This window comes from Globicephala melas, chromosome 9 (genome assembly GCF_963455315.2).
Source record: "Globicephala melas chromosome 9, mGloMel1.2, whole genome shotgun sequence".
NCBI lineage: Eukaryota > Metazoa > Chordata > Mammalia > Artiodactyla > Delphinidae > Globicephala > Globicephala melas.
Genome location: NC_083322.1, coordinates 73,951,138 through 73,969,143, shown reverse-complemented (window position 1 = coordinate 73,969,143; position 18,006 = coordinate 73,951,138). Strand labels below are relative to the sequence as shown.

The window sequence follows — 18,006 nt, the reverse complement described above, 5'->3', positions numbered from 1 at the left end:
AATATGATGTTCTCACATGAACTGGATAGAAGCCTTCACCTTTACCCCAGCTCCCCCTTGGGTGAAATACGAAACTGACATGGTGATGTCTTGATGGGTTTAGGTGACGAGGAAAATTGAGATCGGATTGCTCCAATGCCACTGATTTAACAAATGAGATAATGTACATGAAAAGTGCCTAGTGCTATTCGTTAAACTTTTCATCCAAATAATTTAAAAAGCAGTACTGATATTTACATTTTGGGACTCTACCTAACATTATTTTTTCCTGCCAGATTGCCATCTGAAAAGAAAATGACCTGAAACAATTTTCTTATGATGCTGCATTTGTTTAATATTCTTTTTCTTTTTTTTTTATTTAAGCAATTGAACAAGATGAAGAAAACAGTGACAAACACGTAACTGTGACAGAGGCTGAAGGTGTTGCAGATCCTCAGGTGTGACAAGTTCTGTGACAGCCCCTCCTTACACCCTTCTTCTGTGGTGAGAGTGGTGAGATAGCACAGGTGTTTGCAGATGATACAGGTCTCACCTCTTGTGTTCTGTACAATAGTCATATTATGGGAATGAAGCACTTATTTTTGATAAGAGATATTTCACAAGAAAAACCTAAATTGCTCTTCATGTTTATAGTTTGGTTCATGGGGGAGGGACAGTTCCGGAGACATCCTTCACTTCCCAGAGACAGCAAGCAAAGTAAGTGAAGAACCAGGGGAGACCGCTGTAGGGTAGCTTGTCCCCTGGAGATGGCAGAGGAGAATCAGCCGGCTGACAGCATGACAGCCGGGGCAGGGCCAGACAGATGAGTGCGATGCCTCACCTGGCGAAGTTTCTGTGCCCACCCCCAGCATTTACCTCGTGGTATGGACACGCTTTTAGTAGCAGCTGACCTCCAAATACTATGGCAGCATAAAAACTTTGGGTACCCTACTGCTATCAACTGTTAACTTTATGTAAGGGCAGAGCATTTAGAGATTCTTTGTGGGGACAGCAGGGCGAGAAGCAGAACAGATGGCATAAGGACATTCTTTTGCAAGCCCTCAACAATTCAACTCCACTCCTCAGAGTTCCACCCCCTTGACACCCAGCTATAGCCTTGTTTGATATGGCTAAGTACCTAGCTACCATAAGCCAGTTTGTTAACCCTTTTGAGTTTTAGGTGACTCATCTCTGAACCTACCTGATAGGGGAGTTGTGAGGATTAAAAAGAGAAGTATGTTGAATAAATAAGCCATTGCATTTTATTATACATAAGAACGAGAAAGAAGTGGGTCAAGGGGAGGGTACTACTAAGAAATCGATCATGGTGTGTAGAGAGCCATGGGTTGATTGATCTACCCAGGCAGAAGAATCGGAGCTGCTCTATCCTCAGGGGGAAAGGAGTGGAAAAACTCTGGAAACAGACGAGCCCGTGTGAGCCCTTACTCCATGCAGGGCGTTGCTCGGTTCTACTAGCTAGACCTCCAGAGGAAATGGCCTCTCAGGATTGCGGTGATGGTATGCTGGTATCACGCGGGTCCAGACTCATCAAAGTGGATGCATTCAATGTGTGTGACTTTTTGCGTATTAAGCATACCTCAGTAGGCCTGGAGAAGAAAAGATTCTTAGTTTGGTTGACCCCGCACACTTCACCTTTAAAGTTGTAAGTCTGTGGAGTCTGGTCAGAATAATCACATTAGCTTTCTCAGCCAGGGTTGCAGAGGTGGTCATGTTCTAGTAAGTTCATATAAGGACTTGTCTGGGATTGTTTTGCCGTGGTGATACTCAGAATGCTGCCATTCACAGGCTCATACTGAAATTATACTTCAGGCTTCCAAGCAAACCTGGGCAAGGATAGCTTTCTCAAAGGTTTCTTAAGGCATTAAGTTATTAGTAGGACAGTTTATTATTTAGTGTCTAAATTTAAACTGCTATTTTTAATTTATTTTGGACTTATTCTGTGGACAAAAGTCTGTTTTAACGCAATTTTATTCCTCTGTGTATCTCAAATGGATGCATAGACCTTGTTCTACGAGGTTTTGTGGTTTTTCTTCAGCAACGGTGACATCTCTGCGCATCTACAGAAGGTACAGAGGAATGGAATCATGAAACCAATTGAAACCAGTGAATCGATAATTAGATCAGGAACAGATTCTCTTTAGGTTTGGAGAGTTATGAGCTAATTCACTGGGATGCATAATTATGTAGTCTTCAGAGTATATTTTAAACAAGTTAAGTGCTCACTGGTTTCTCATTCCTTCCCCGTACGTGATGAATTATGTCACTATGGGAAAAATGTCCCCTGGCTGTTGAAAACTTTGGGTGTGTAAAGGGTTAAGGCAGTCACTAACTCCAGAGAGACTGGGCCTTGCTGTACCCACGCTTACCACCTACCGGAAAACTCTAGTTCTCTCCTCATATGTTGATTCCTTTCTTTCCCTTCTCTCTAAAAATATCTTTTCTGCCTAGGAAACTCCCTATTTCCATGCAGTGATGTGTAGGAAGAGTGAAGGGAGCATGTAGCCTGGGGTTTACATCCCAGCCCTTCTTCCTCATAGCTGGTGCCTGGAGGCAAGTTCTTTATTGTCTCTAAACCAGTTCGTTCCTGTAGGGTGGCATCCGTGTCTTTGTCACCAAAGTGTCCCCACCATGCTAGGCAGTGGCTAGCATGCTTGGTTTTCATCTTTGTAAAGTAGAGATGTTATAAAGTTGTCATGAGGTTGAAATGAAGCAACATAAAAATGCGTGCCACCCTGGCACATAAAAGAGTTTCCGTGAATGTCAGGCAGCGTCCACGAGGTTAAGAGTGTTGTCTCCTGGGCCAGGCTGCACTGTCACAGCAACCCTGGGCAAGTTACACTACTCCCTGGTGCCCCATGTTCCTTTTCTGTAAGAATATTGAGAGTTAACACTTAGATAGTACTTCAAACGCACTCTTCTAAGCTCTTTGTTTTTATTAACATACTTAAACCTCACAACAAACCCTATGAGGCAGATAATATACTTACCACCACTTCACAGATGAGCTGCTAAGTGGTGGGGATGGGAATCCAGCCAAGGTAGTCTGGCTCCTACATCCTTGCTTTTAACCCCTATGCTAAGCTGCCTTTCTAGCATCTGTAAAATGGAGACAATTGTTTTGAAGATCAAATGAATATATGTGACGCAGTTAGAACACTGCCTGGCACACAGTAAGTATAGCCTCCTGGAGTTATTATCATTGTCATGATCAGTATCACATTGCTTTCTGGTCTGAATATTTAAGGTATCTAACGGGACTGGGCTGCAGTGTTGCTCTGTCTGCCATTATGGTATCTGCACTTACAGAAAACATTCTAGACCCTTCACTCATTGTAACCCTTTATTTAGGACTAAAGGATTAAAGAATCTTTATCAAATGTATAGAATTTTTGCAGGTTCTAGTGAGATATTCAATGAGTAATTTATAACATGCTGAACTTGGGAAATTCTTGCTTTTATTCGGGTGGCCATAGACTACTAGATTCAGTAATTATTTTGTCTCCTATTCCTCCATTGGAATCAATCATTTTAATATTAAGTGATAATAACTGTCAATTATACAAATCGATTGCCACATAGTTCATGATTGTTTTATCAGCAAAGTGTGATTTAAAAAAAAATAGATTGAAGAAAGCTCTTATTTAAGGTTGTGATAGCTATCATAGAAGACAGATGACCCTTTTCAATCCTTTGTGTTAGAATTTATTAAATTTACTTATTCTCTCTTTTTTAAACTACTTTATTATTTGCCAGCTTTGCTGCTCTGCTTAGCAAAATGATCAGTAATGTATACAGATCTGAGCTGTAATTTCTCTCAGGTCAAAACAAGCTAAAATATTGGTGACCTCCCTATTCTAGTCGGAAAATTCAAGGAATTAAATATATGTAATGAATGAACCCCTTACTTTATCGATTATGTAAATATGTAATGTATTTAGTCTCATCAGAAGAGATAATTATATAAGTGTAATAGATTAAGAACATATTTAAGGGAAATAACAGTAATAAATTCCACGCAGCTACGGTTTCTGCCTCCTTCCCTGCCCCCGGCCCACTTTGGCAGGACACAGTATCACGCGGTGTTTATAGAAGATGGGTCTGTGTGACCAGTGTGGTGTATCAACACAGGTAATTCCACAAGGGAGGGGGACCAGAGCAGTGAACCCCCCCTGAACTTGCACTGCCTCATCTGTACAGTGAAGGACTGGGAATCACTGAAAGCTTCCTAAGGCGCTATGATGCCCCAGCATGGTGTCTGAGGCCCGTCCTAGTGATGCCCTGGACATTAGTAAACCTGCCTTTACCATCACACTTTCTATCGCCTGTACTTTTCACTGTATGTTCTTTTCTTGATCCTTTCCACAGTTATCAAAGGGTGTATTTTTCTATTCCAACCAGTAGGAAATTTGTCATAGTTTTCTTTCTCTGGAGAAATTTGAGAAAGTGGATAATAAAATGAAAATTTTAAAATTATTCATTTATTATGAATTGTCTTCTGAATTTTCCTGGAAAGAATTCTACTTTCTGTGTTGGAAATAGGTAACGTATTACACCATCCCAGCCCATCAGTGTTTTATTCTGTCATTTGGACTTTGTGTTCAAAGTAACAAAAAAAAAATTTATGAATTTCTATTCAAGATTTAAGTTTGCAGAAATGAATCTATTATGTAATAATCAATACGAGTTTACCCGAATACCCTGAATTTGTATTGAAAAGCATTCTGTTATCACAAAAGTGCTTTCATGAAAGGTGGATTCTTTCATCCTGGTTTTCCTTCCCTTGATAGCAATTTTTGCATGGTGTTTTAGAAAAGGTGATTTTTAAGGTTATGATAATGCAGAAAATGCTTCCATACATAGAACTTGTGCTCTTTCACCTTATGTCATAAAGGCTGTTCATTTAGTTTGCAGTTTTTCCTAAGGGACTTCTGTCCAAGTTTCATTTCACCACTGAAAGAATGGACCAAACATTTCTATGACTCCATTTATAAAGGAAACAGGCTTTTCATTTACATTGATAACATTTCTCTTCTCAAATACTGAAAATGATATAAATAGCTTTAATTATGCATTACAGAGATTTTTTTTTTTCAAAGCAGACCTTGAAATAAGGCTCTTAAATAACTCTTCTGATGGTTACACATTAATCTTTTATTTTTTGCTGGCCTAACAGTGTTAGGTAAACTGTTTATAATTATTTTCACACAGATAAATTAAGTAGTCCAGGAATGTGAAAGTCTAGATCAAGGGCTGTTATCTTGCTTCTCCTACCATAACAAAGCTCTCAAAATATATTAATAAATTCATGGCTTTTTTGAATTAAATCACTAAATTACAGAACTGTGAAAGGAACCCCCCAGAGAACATCTGGTTTAGTGTGGTATTTCCAAAGAGAACTGTCTTATAAAACTATCCAGGATGTACGGGCATCTCTCTGGGATTAAAGTTCTCTAGGGAATGAAGAAGCTTTCATAACCCTCCTTGAAAGCTTTTTTTGATAGTTATGTGTAAGGAGTGCTGTAGAATTGATTATCTTGTGAAAATGCATCTAGAAATTATGCAGAAACCAGAAAATCAAGATAGCAATATTCCTTTCTAAATTATAAGATGATTTAATTATAAATAAGAAATAATTGAGTCAATCTGAAACCCATTTTTAAAAGTAATAGCATTTTGTGTTTAAAATACATAATTTGTAAACCCAAGTTATCTGGTTCTAATAAAAATGTATTTCCTCAAGAAAGAAAAGTCTCTGTTTAGGATCCTAAGCAAAAAACTCATGTTCACACAGAAACCAAAAAAATAGTCAAGGTCTCTTAAATTTCCTGTGCTCAGTCCTACCGTTTTTTTGCTGATGCTATTATCAGTTGTTTTTTTAAAAATACATATGGCACCCACAGACAGAAGGAAAGACTCTCTCTCCAAGTTGGAGTCTATGGAAGCTTAGCCCGGTTGCTTTGGAGCCTGTGCTGGTGAGAAAAGGTAACAGGCTCATTCTCACTCACCAAATTAGTTAGCTCACGGTGCTTTCCTCCTGTGTGCCACCCCTGCCTGGCCCCATCCCACAAGTGCCCTCTATTACACAGGGCTGCCACACTGGGGAGCAGAGAGAGATGGGGACCAATCCATCACTCTACTGAATAAGCAGCCCCGGAGCAGGTCCAGAGCTTGCAGTGTCATTAACACCCTCTCTCCTCTAGCAGGACAATATATTAAACACCGTGAGGATGACAGGGATGGAGACAGAAGAAATCCTAGTTGGTCAACATAAATGAATTTTCTAGATAACAAACATATTCCTTTAAGTGTCAAAACATTTAAAGAATGTTAATAATTTTTGTGTAGAAATTTCCCTGAATAATTTCCTTGCCTTCATAGTTTAAAAGAGCGTCCTTAACACTGCTGATCTAGTATTGATTAAAAGAACATCTTCAAAATTGGCCCATGTATTCAGCATTATCTCAGGTTATGGGCTCCATTAAAATCCTGACAAACCAATACACGCTAAGGAGGACAGCTAGGATGGTAAAAGGATCTAAAACCAAAGTCAAGTGGGCCCTTATTAATGCTTGGCAATCTGATTCTACTTTCCTTGTCCGGTTGCCTCTTCTTTCAGGTCAGGAGTTGAGAAACCACAGCCTACTGCCTGTTTTTGTAAATAAAGTGTTATTGGAACACAGCCATGCTCATTCATTTACATACCGTCTCTTGCTGCTTTTATGCTAAAACGGGGCACTTGGGTAGTTGCACCAAAGACCACACGCCCCACTGAGCCTAGAATATTTACACTCTGGACCTTTACAAAAAAAAGTTTGCCAACCCTTGGAACTGAAATGACCATTACATGCCTTCTTTTCTTATACTTCCAGGATCTTCTCACAGTCCTTACTCTCAGCTAATCACCTGACTTATTTCTGAAATAGAGGCCTTCAGAAAAGAATTTCCTCGTTCCCACCACCAGATATGCTAACCTACTGGCATGTTCCCCCCGTACTCCACCTCCCCTCCTATTACAGTGAGTGAAATACTCATATTCATGTTTCTGAGAGTAGGTCTTTATGCTCTTTCCTTCTCAAGGACATTTCTCCTAAAAATGCCCTGTGTCTTGCCCACATCATCAAATTTCCCTCTACACTGTATGATTTCTAATAAAGATAAATGTGCTGGAATATCCCTCACCCTAAACAAGCAAGCAACATCACTCTCTAACTAGTGCCCCATTTCTTTTAAAAAAAATTATTTATTTATTTAGGCTCTGCTGGGTCTTAGTTGCGGCACGTGAGATCTTTTTTTGTTTTAGTTGTGGCAGGTGGTCTTCTTAGTTGCAGCATGCGAACTCTTAGTTGCGGCATACATGTGGGAGTTCCCAGACTAGGGATGGAACCCGGGCCCCCTGCACTGAGAGCGAGGAGTCTTACCCGCTGGACCACCAGGGAAGTCCTAGTGCCCCGTTTCTTGAAGTAAAACTCCTCAAAAGAGTTGTCTTTCATTCTCTGTTAAAACCATGTGAATAAGGCTTTCTTCCCCCCTACCACTTTTTTTCTCCAAAAAAAAAAGAAGTTACTTTCAGGGCTTCCCTGGTGGCACAGTGGTTGAGAGTCCGCCTGCCGATGCAGGGGACATGGGTTCGTGCCCCGGTCTGGGAAGATCCCACATGCCGCGGAGCAGCTGGGCCCGTGAGCCATGGCCGCTGAGCTGCGCGTCCGGAGCCTGTGCTCCGCAACGGGAGAGGCCACAGCAGTCAGAGGCCCGCGTACCGCAAAAAAAAAAAAAAAAAGTTACTTTCAAAGTCACCAGTTACTTTTGTTAAATGCAGTGTCAGTTGTTTTGAACTCCTTATTTGATGTTTCAGCTGCACTGGAAACAGTTTTTCACTCCCTCCTCTTTGAAACACCGCCCTCACTACTCACTGGGTTCTCCTCCTAGAGCCCCTCCTCCTTATTCTCATCTTTCCAATATCTAACTATTAGACTCAGCTCATGGATTTCTTCTCTGTTTACGTCACTCCATTGGTAACTTCAGTCCTTCCTCTGGTTTAAATACCATGTACATTATGATGACTCCCAAAGTCCTATCTCCAGCTTAGACTTCTCTGGACCTCCAGACGGCCAACCCGGCAGCTCCACTTGATGTCTAATAAGCATATCCCTTACTAGATCTCCCCAAGTCTCCCAATCTCAGGAAATGACAACCCTACCCTTCCAGTGACTCGGGCCAAATATCTTAGAGACCAATTCTGCTAGCCCTTCCTTTGAAACAGATCCAGATTTTAATCACTTCTCCCCATCTCCACCACTACCACAAGTTCCAAGCCATTTCTTGTCTGAAGACCGATCTCCTAACTGGTCTTCTAGCTTTAACTGCTTCCCCCTACCTTAACAGTGTTTTCTCAACCCAGAAGAGAGAACGATCCCGTTAAAATGTCAGATTATTCCAATCCCATGTTCAAAACATTCCTAAGTATTTCCATCTTGTTCAGAAAAAGAATGTAAACCTCTTACACATCCTGTAAAGAAGCTGCGTGTTCTGGTCGGCTTCACCTCTCTGAGCAGTCCCACCGGGCTCTCCCTTACCGGCTCTGCTCCAGCCCTGCTGTGCCCTTTGCTCTCCATTGAACGTGCCAAACACACCCCAGCCTCAGGGCCCTTGCACTTCTGTTCCTCTGCCTGTAACATTCTTCACTTCCTTTATATCTCCACTCAAATGTCAACCAAAGAATCCTTCCCTGACATTTCTCTCTTAATAACATTTCTCTGTCCCTTACCCTGCTTTGTTTTCCTTCATATCATATATTACCATCTGCCGTTTCATATCTGGATGTTATATAATCCACATCCCCTGGTGAATAGAAGCTCCATGACATGTGGGACTTTGTTTTTATTGTTATTATTGACCACTGTATCCCTAGAACCTATAATAGATCTTGGCACATGGTGGTGGTTCAAATAAAATCAGTTGAGTGAGTGAGCGAATGAAAGGAGGATATCATAAATAGTGGTATTTAAATATTTGGAAGTTTGTCACATTGGATAAAAAATAGACATACTTCCAGTTGCTTTAAAGGCAATACTAGTACTCATTGTTTGAAGTTCAGTGGTTTCAGCGTTTTGTCTAGCATGATAAGGGACTTTCCAATAATTCTGGCTCTCCAGCACTGCACAGGCTGTCTTAAGATAAACTGAGATCCTTGTCCTTGGAAACCTTGGAGACAAACTGGAAGACCACTTGTGAAGGATGCTGTAAACATAAATGTCTGACTTTGGTGGAGGAATTCCACTTGCTGTTCCATGGGAATCTGATTTGGGCCACGTCAGTGATTTTGTTTGTTTCCTTCCTGTTTGTTGGAGAAACTGCTAGTTAAGATGATGTCCTTGCCCTTAGGAATAAATACTTAGTCATTGCTTTGAATGGAAAATTCCGTTTTTCTGATGCCCACTCAACAAAATGTGTGTCTTTAGTACAAACTGTTAAGACCCTGAAGCTGTGGTCACTTGCTGCCCCCTTCTCCATATTTGGTCATGTTGCTGGGTCCATTCGAATCCTATAGATTGTATAGCGTAAAACAAAGACTTGATAGTTTCGGCTGTTCCTGCCAAGAGTAACTTCTGATTTCCTTTTAGATCGTGTCCTGATATGTCAGTGTGAACCATTTTTGAAAGAATTTGAGCAGAAACAGTTTGTAATGTGTGTGATATAACCATTTTTTGTTTCTGATCAAAGTCCTAGATTCTCCTTCTTCATATTATTATTATTTGGTAACGTGGGTGTAATAAAAAGTATGATGCTTTGCGGACCATTTCTAAACCCTGATGAAATTTGAAACTTTCTTTTTGCAGTTTATTTTTAATAAACTTTTCCACCAGATTTTATGCAACATTGGAGGTATTTTACTAATAATGCCCCATAGTAACTTTCCAGTTATGAAAACAGAAGAATTATCTTGTGATCTTCTTGTGAACTGTGAATTTGTACATGGAATGAGCTGGTGGAGCTGAGGAATTAGGAGGTTATGTACTGTTATTTTTAGTACTCTATCACTTCACCCTTATTGCCAGAGTAATTCCTGGCTAACTTTCCCATGAGTTTTTAACCTCTTGCTGGGCTTATGTAACAGGAAACAGGCTGTCAGGAACAAATAGTGGCATATCAGGAGCGCCCTTTAGTAGCAAATGATTTAGTTTGCTCTGCCTTTCACTCTCTTAAAGTAGACTGATAAATGATCTCACTTTAAGTCTTTTGGTGAGGCATTAGGTTAAGATACTACAATCTCAATTTTGGAAAGGCAAAATATTTTACCAAGACCATGATTTAATCCAGACGACAGAGAAGATGAGTCTGTTATAAGGTGAACTTTGCAGTGGTGTCATGTCCTGGGACTGTGGATTTAAGTATATCTTTGCTTTTTCTCCAACTCTTAAGGCTGGGGTGATATGCAAACTTCAGGAGAGAGATGATATCGGGCGAATTGAACTGGTCCAGAAGCTGGCAAGAGAAAACTGTCAATTTTTGCAGACGGACAAAAAAGAACAGGAGAAGTCTGAACATGTAAGCCCTTTTCCTCTTGGGGATGCGGGTTTGAAGGGGTGGAAAATGTTTCTACCTGCTTGTGTGTTTGAAGGAAAGAATATTTTATTTTAAGTTCTTTAGGTTTGGGGGTTTTCCCCCCCCCCAAAGCATGCTTCTTAGTAAAAAATGACCACTACTATAATTTTCTAAGCCAGTGGTTTTGTAAGAGATCTCTTCACAGAAGTAAATCATGTAGAAATATAAGAATGCATGGGAGCAAATATGAATGCATGTCTATTTGATGGCTTTCAGGTTTGACTTGGGGAGTTTCACCCCATCAGATAGTGTGTGGAATATGAGTTTTGAGAGAACATTACGATGTACTTTTATATTTAGCACAGGGGGTGAATCTAGTTATCAAACAAATGCATCCTAAGTCACAAGAGACAGATAAGAATGGACGAACAGTTTCTAGATGCTCACACTAAGTGAGAGAGTCAGAAGGGAGTTTTCCCAGTATCTTGTGAGCGTTCGTGTTCCAACAAGAGTTATATTGTTTGGATGTAGTTCAACTGGAGGAAAGGGACGCTCTGCTCAGTTCTCCTGAAAGCAGTTATTCAGATTGAGCCTTAGAACTGAGAACGCTGCCGTCATGCTAGGGAGACAATGGGACCACTTTCTTCTGCTTTACATTGTGGTCTGTTGACTTCTTGTTGTTGTTTGTAAGGCTTCACTCTCCGTGCTAAGCTCTCCAGGATTGCTCATGAAGGGGAAAAATTCCTCAGTGTTTATGAACATCTTTTTTCTCTGACTTTAATTTTTTCTTGGAGTTTTATTTTCAACCCTTTCCAAGGGGGAAAAATATTGTTTCGTGCTTTTTCTGCTCCAAGGCCATCAGTAGAAAGGCCAGGGATTTACTGAGCTGGAGAGGAGGTGAGAAGTCCAAGGATGGCACGCTGTTTAGTTTGATGACGGTAATGCGTCTCTAACCATTCGGCAAGTCGTTAGCATCGGTGTCTCAAGGGGGAGAATAATTAGCAGTTTCAAAGCCTTGTGATTGCAATGATCTTAGAGGTGACCATTGGCTTTAAGTGCGAGTGGAGGTCTCAGGAGCCTTCACCTCGGTAGGTACTACTGAAAAGTTAAGGGACTTGTTGGAATTGTTAAAAAGCACCCTGAAGGTTGACTGCATGTATATCTAAGACTGACCCCTAACTTCTTCTGCGTCCTTAGAATAGTTGAATATCCTGGTTCATGTCCTAAATTTCTCAAAACAATATTCCTTTCGATTCATTTTAATTAGAAGAGCAGTAGTTTTCATATGCTACATTTTATTGATTTCAAGGTGCACTTTCCTCACACATCTTAGCATTTCTGAAATAAGGATGAGTCTTAAAGTTGATGATAGGAAAACATGTCCTAGTTTAACTGGGAACATTTTTCTTTCTTAGTGGTCCTTAAAATGGATGACATAGTTTACAATGGATTGCATACTCAATTCAGTGGATCAGTGACAACCTGAGGGGAGGGTGAGATCTTTTAAAATCGAACCAATAGGAGATAGAGTACCACTTCACCAAGATGAGAAATCATCAGCCTTAGGCCACAGACAGCATTATGGTTATTAAAAAGGTACCCGTGTTGCCTTTGCCTTATTAGTTGAATCCAGAATATTACAGTTACAGCTAATGAGCGTATAATACACTCCAAATGTATAGTAACAGAAATCTGAACTCGCTGCTCTTTATTATAAGGACTTTTACCATGAGACGGAAATTTAGTGGTGGAAGGTTTGCTTACGGTTTGCTTACGTAACTCTGCTGGCGGTTGTGTACTCACTAGTCTCTTTACACCTTCATTTTAAGATTGTAAAAGAAAACACTAAGGTTTTTTACTTCTTGCATCAATGTCATAATATTGATGCAATAACAGCTCTGAAGTGTGTACATTTCTGAGAGGAAAGATGAGGTATCAATAAATATTGGAATGATGGCCTTTTCTGTGTAGACTTTTCCTACTGAAGCTGAAAGTCAGGAAAGGTGACTATGAAGGACCTTTCTTCCTTAGTGATAAATACAAACTTAGCCATTTTGTGGTCTCCCTCCTGCAGGGTGACACCGTCTGAACTGATCACCCCTCAAGGCTGAGACTTCCATAGTACTCTACCAAACAGGATATTTGATACTAGGTGCTTCTACTTTTTACAATAATTTATAAGGAATAAAAATCATCTGGTAGCTTTTTTCACTCTTTTATGTCTTAAGCACTTGTTATAAAGATACCTTTGCTTGCCCACTGAATTCACAGTGTCCATGAGATGATTGCAGCATTTTCATTTTTCCTGCCCTCATTTTCTCTTTGATAGCAGTCATCTGTTCTTGTTCATGAAAACTCAGTTATAACACACAGAATATACAGAGGAAATTGCAGTTTACTTAATGTAAACCCGGTCTGCAGTTTCCTATTCTTATAACAATAACGACCAAACCCTAGAGTTACATACAGATTTCCTTTCTTTTGTGATTCTCAAATGCGTCAACTACCTCATCTACCATTCCTGGGCCAAAATTATTTAAGTGCACAGTGGTAAAATTTGAGTTAGAATCCCAGTTGCCTCTTGAGCCATTCTTTTCAATAAATGACTTTGTTTCTCCAGTCCTAGAATGTCACATCCCCTTTTGTACATGTATGCCAAAATGAGGCAACTACTTTGTGGTACTACTGCATAGAGATAGACATGAATTTGATGGAATAAAGCTTTTGTTGCTGGTACATCTTGTTACAAATTGAAGGGGCTTCGAGATTTCTGACTGGGCATAGCTAATATCTTTTTCAACTGGTAAACGCCATGATTAGGTTATAAATGGATGCAATTAGAGAAACACTTGACTCTGTGCTTTTGCCAAGGGGCTTCTGAAACTTAAAAAAAGTTAAATGTATAATTATCACGAGTTTCTCAGCAAGCACTTAGTTTTCCTATTTTATATTAACAAGCTGTAGGCAGAATTAGCCAGCACTCAGTCCTAAGTGTTGAAAATTATGTGAGAACTTTAAGAAGGGGACAGAAATGGCTGTTTCTTATAAACATTATGAGAGTGAGATTAACATTTGGCCATTAATTCTCTAAAGAAATTGCCTCTTATGTGGGCATCATATATTCTAGGCTTAATTCTATGATTATATCCATAGAGGAAGGGGCACGTGTTACCAAATGGGGACTTTTGAGCTTGAGCTTGAAGAATGACTAATGGTCATAGAAGGACAGGACAAGGGAGAGCAGTTAAGGCAGAGGGACCAGCAGGAAGGCACATGAGTTGAGCCCTGGGCAATTCTTAGGAAATGAGGTGGGGTGAGGTGGGCTGTAAGTTGTGAAAGACCTGGCAGTCCACTCTAAGGAGTTTAGACTTGCCTTTCTGGTGAAGGAAAGCCATCAGAGAAGGGAAGTGGCATAATCAGATGTGGTCTTTTTAAGATCCCTCTGGCATTGGTTTAGAGGAAAAATTGAGTGGGGAACAGGGAAGTGTTGGAGAGAACCCTTAGAGAGCTATTGTTGTGAGTCAGGTGCGAGATGTAAGCCTGAAGCAGGGTGGCAGCTCTGGGAAATGAGAAGGCCACAGATGTTGAGTCGTTTAGATGGTAAAATTGGCAGAATTTGATAATTCTGCCAATTATCAATGGGGGATAATGGGGGAATGTGTGTGCTAATTTATACCAAGCAGTTTTTGAATTTGTTATTACAGTTTCCTGGTACAGACATGAGAAAGTTCTGTTTATCACCAGAGTGGTTGCTCACCTTTGCCAAAAAGCCACATAGACATTTACCTTGTTTTGTTGTCCTGCAGTGTGTTTCAAGTGTCTGAGATTTATGCTACAGAACACTGTTTATCTCGTTAACAAATTGTTTGATGGAGTTTCTGGCTAACAGTATGGAGACCACTTCTTCTGAGACCCAGATACTTGGACAATACCTTAAGCACAGAGAATCTCTGGCAACCTCAAAATGAACTCAATTATTTGGCCAGAGCTTTGGCATTGGCTGCAATGATGTGTGTGCCTCCTTCAGAACTAACTGTGATTTTAGAGATGCTCTCCTAACCCATAGTCCGAGTTGGTGTTTCTATACTGTTATTCTAGAATACTCTTGGTCGTTTATTCATTCAGTACACCTTTATTGAAGCCGATGTTGTAGGGGATCCAGAGTAACCATGGTGGTTCCTACCTGAAGGAGTATAGTCAGGTTGTGGAGAAAAGATACTGACACAGATAACAGCAATACAAGGAGGCAGTGGTGATAATCCCCAGAGAGATACATGGGTGTCAGAGGAAGAATTTACACGTGGGGAAACAGGATCCTTTCTCATGGCAGAGGTTGAGTTTGATGTGGACCTTAAAGTAGGTTTTAGGTTGGATTTAAACAATCCAAACTGAAGAAGAGCATTCCTGGAGGAAAGAATAGCATTAGAAAATGCACAGAAATATCTAAAAATACAACGTATTTTTTGGAAAGCGAAACCATTCTGTCACCAGGGTACCAAGAATGGGGGTAAGGGAGATGGTGACAAGGATTCAGGAGATGGAAAAGTTAGTGAGAAATGAGATTGGGACCAGACTGTGGAGGATTTTGAGGGCTGAGACGTTTCACTTCATTCTAGAAATAATGAAGAGGCATTGACTTGTTTTGTTACTTTTCGTAAGAAAGTAGGATGAGGGGGCCCTTCTGTGAGGTAAACGATATTATTTCAGTGTGATGAGTCAGAAAGCTGAGGCTGTTGAGTGATTAAGCAGAGCTGGGGTAAGTGTGAACTCAAGTCTGACTGCCCCTGGGTGGCATCTTCTCTCAGCTGTCATCACCGGAGGGAGGCCTGGTAGGAGGACAGGAAGCTGAGATGACAAGAATCAGGATAGTCCTGAGAAAGAGGCACCACTAGGAGGACAGCCCTGAAGGAAAGACAGACAGACGGCTACATATTGAAGGGATGGTGGTGGTGAAGTGTGGGAAGGAAAAATGAAAAGGGAATGCTAAGCTACTAGCTTATTTTGAGTCCTAACTTTTTAAAGTGTATAAACTGTTCACATTTAGTATCTGTGAAATAGCTGGATTAAAGTATACATCTAGATGTGGTTGCTGTTTAGTGGCATACCGCCGCACCGTTTACCAGAAAACCGAAACTCAGTTTTTCCCGAAATGTCGTTTATGCTTTGTAGTGTATTAACCTGTAGAGTAGAAATACTAACAAGCAGCTCCTGAACTTGACTTCCTAATTTCCAAACTGCAGAAATGAAGGTCTGTAAAACGTATGTGAGAGCCGTGCTAAGTGATGCTTTCCCTGGGGACCCTGTCTGTATCCCTCCCTCTCCCCACCCTGCTTTCTTCAGTTCCTTTGTTATGTCTGGGGACCCACCCTACTTCCTTCCCCTTTTCCAATTCACTCATGAAATATGGGTGGGAAGGGGATTTTACACGTTCTGAAAATGAATCTTGGCATAGTCGGCTGCCAGGGTAGGGTCCCTATCTCTCAACTTCAACCGGAATTTCCTTTCCCCTGTTTCCTGCAGCCTCATCCTGGACTCCTGCTTGCGTCAAAGGGTTTGCTGGTTGTGGATTACTAGGGCAGAAGTGGGTTGGAGTATTCTGGCTACCGCTACTCTTATTGCACACACTAGAAGTTGGTCTCTGCATTTCATTTGGTCTGTTGCTTAAAAAAAAAAAGCAGCTTAATATAAAGTGAAAGCCCTCTTTATACTCTGCGTGAAATACTAAAAGGAAATGGTTTTATCATTCTGTATTCAAACTTGCATTATACATCTAAGCGAGTAAAGTTAAGACCAATCATGGCATTATTTGAAGTTCACCAGTAATTTAGTTTAACCAGGAAACTAAAGACAAATAGAATGTTATAACATTATTGCTTAGTATTGAAAGCCAGAATTCAAATGTATTAGGCAAGTCATAATATATTAAGTTGCCCACTGCTGAGAAATTCTGTGTAGAAACCATGTATTTTTCTTAATGACAAAATCCCGACTTTGTGTTGGTTTGGTACTAACATACATACGTTTTTAGAGGAAATAGGCATCCTTAAGTGAGTTGTTTTAGTTCATTTTTAATCTGGATTCATTTGGTCACAGAGTAACCACGAAAGTGATAGAAGATAGGTCTTGCCTCCAAGAAGTTTACAGTCTAGCTGGAGAAACAAATTCACACTTGGAAAACAAGTGAACCACACACTTCCCAGGCCTTCAGGGAGAGGGAAATACCTCTGGTAGACCTATCCACAGTGGCAGCAATCCAAAAAGAAGTTCTCTGTTTTCAAAAGCAAGGTTTACAAGTTTGGTTCACTTTAAATTCTGCTTTGGTTTCGTTTTTTTCCTTCCGGAAAAACGGCAGCCGGTGGACATCAGTGCTGTGCTCATGCCGCCTGGGGGGCCATCTGCCCATTAGCTGGATTTCTAGGTTCTCACAGAAAGCCCACTGCAAGTCTCAACATTTTAAAAATATTAGTTTCAGTTTTTAACGTTTTTAACATTTTAAGCGGAGAGGGACTTGTCCTTATGATACTCATTTATTTTTCTGAAAATATTCACGTTTCTTTTTTAAAGGCCCAGTTAAGAAAATGGACACTGTCTCAGTTAGTTTGATTTATCAAAGCCATATTCTCAGTGGATCTTGGATTCCCTATGGTACAGATGCTGCTCCCCAGGTTTATTCATTTCTTCTACTTGTAAAAATAAAATAGCCATATCATCTTTAGTATGTCTAAGAAATCTTTAAGGAGAAATATTGAAAAGTAGGTTATTTTTCCTTGACTTTTGTTCCTCTCAGTGGTGTACCTCACTCCAGACCCCTGGCAACCTTATATTCTTTTTTTCTCTACCCCTATCAAGGCCTGGTCTGCATTAATATAGCAATATTAATACTTTGTAGGTTGTTGTCTGATCAGGTAACACTAGAAATCTTTGGTGGTTTGGTTTCATTTGAATTTATAATGGGTGCTTTAAGACAAAAGGGTAGAGGAAAGATGCACAGACAGATGGACAGTCCTTCACAGAGAGATGGACAGTACTTCATGACAACTGTGTGCCACTGAGGCTCAGAGAAGTAAAACATGGAGACATCAAGGAGTATGGAGACATAGGTACCAACATACATTGTGCCTTGATTCCCCAAAGACTGCCCTGATACATCACTGCTTTTGGGGAGATAACACTGCAGGAAATTCAGAGGCTGAGTTCACAGTTACCTGCATGCTAAGTTCCAGGGTGCTGTGGAAGCTTGTCACAGGGAGCTCAGCTGGTCTAGGGAGACAAGCATGTGTCCCTGAGGAAGGGAAAGAAGAGAAGAGAAGAGTCAGAAGAGCTACCAGGAGAAGTGAGGAAGAATGGGCATCCCAGGCAGAGGAGAGCGAGCATGGGTGAGGACAGGAAGGGCCTGATGCAGAGAGAGGAGGATGCAGCCCTGCAGGCAGAACTAGTGGCTGAAGCCAGGGGGTCAGAGGGCGG

At 40.7% G+C, this 18,006-nt stretch overlaps 1 protein-coding gene across 5 annotated transcripts in view; it reads left to right on the top strand.

Moving 5' to 3' along the window:
* Positions 1–18,006, top strand: part of RAPGEF5 (Rap guanine nucleotide exchange factor 5) — a 235,975-nt gene that overhangs the window by 126,187 nt on the left and 91,782 nt on the right. For all 5 annotated transcript variants that reach the window (XM_030857070.2, XM_060304704.1, XM_060304703.1 and 2 more), the window contains exons 8-9: positions 364–437; positions 10,420–10,545. In XM_030857070.2, coding sequence (XP_030712930.2) covers positions 364–437; positions 10,420–10,545 — 200 coding nt within the window. The remainder of the gene's footprint in view (positions 1–363; positions 438–10,419; positions 10,546–18,006) is intronic.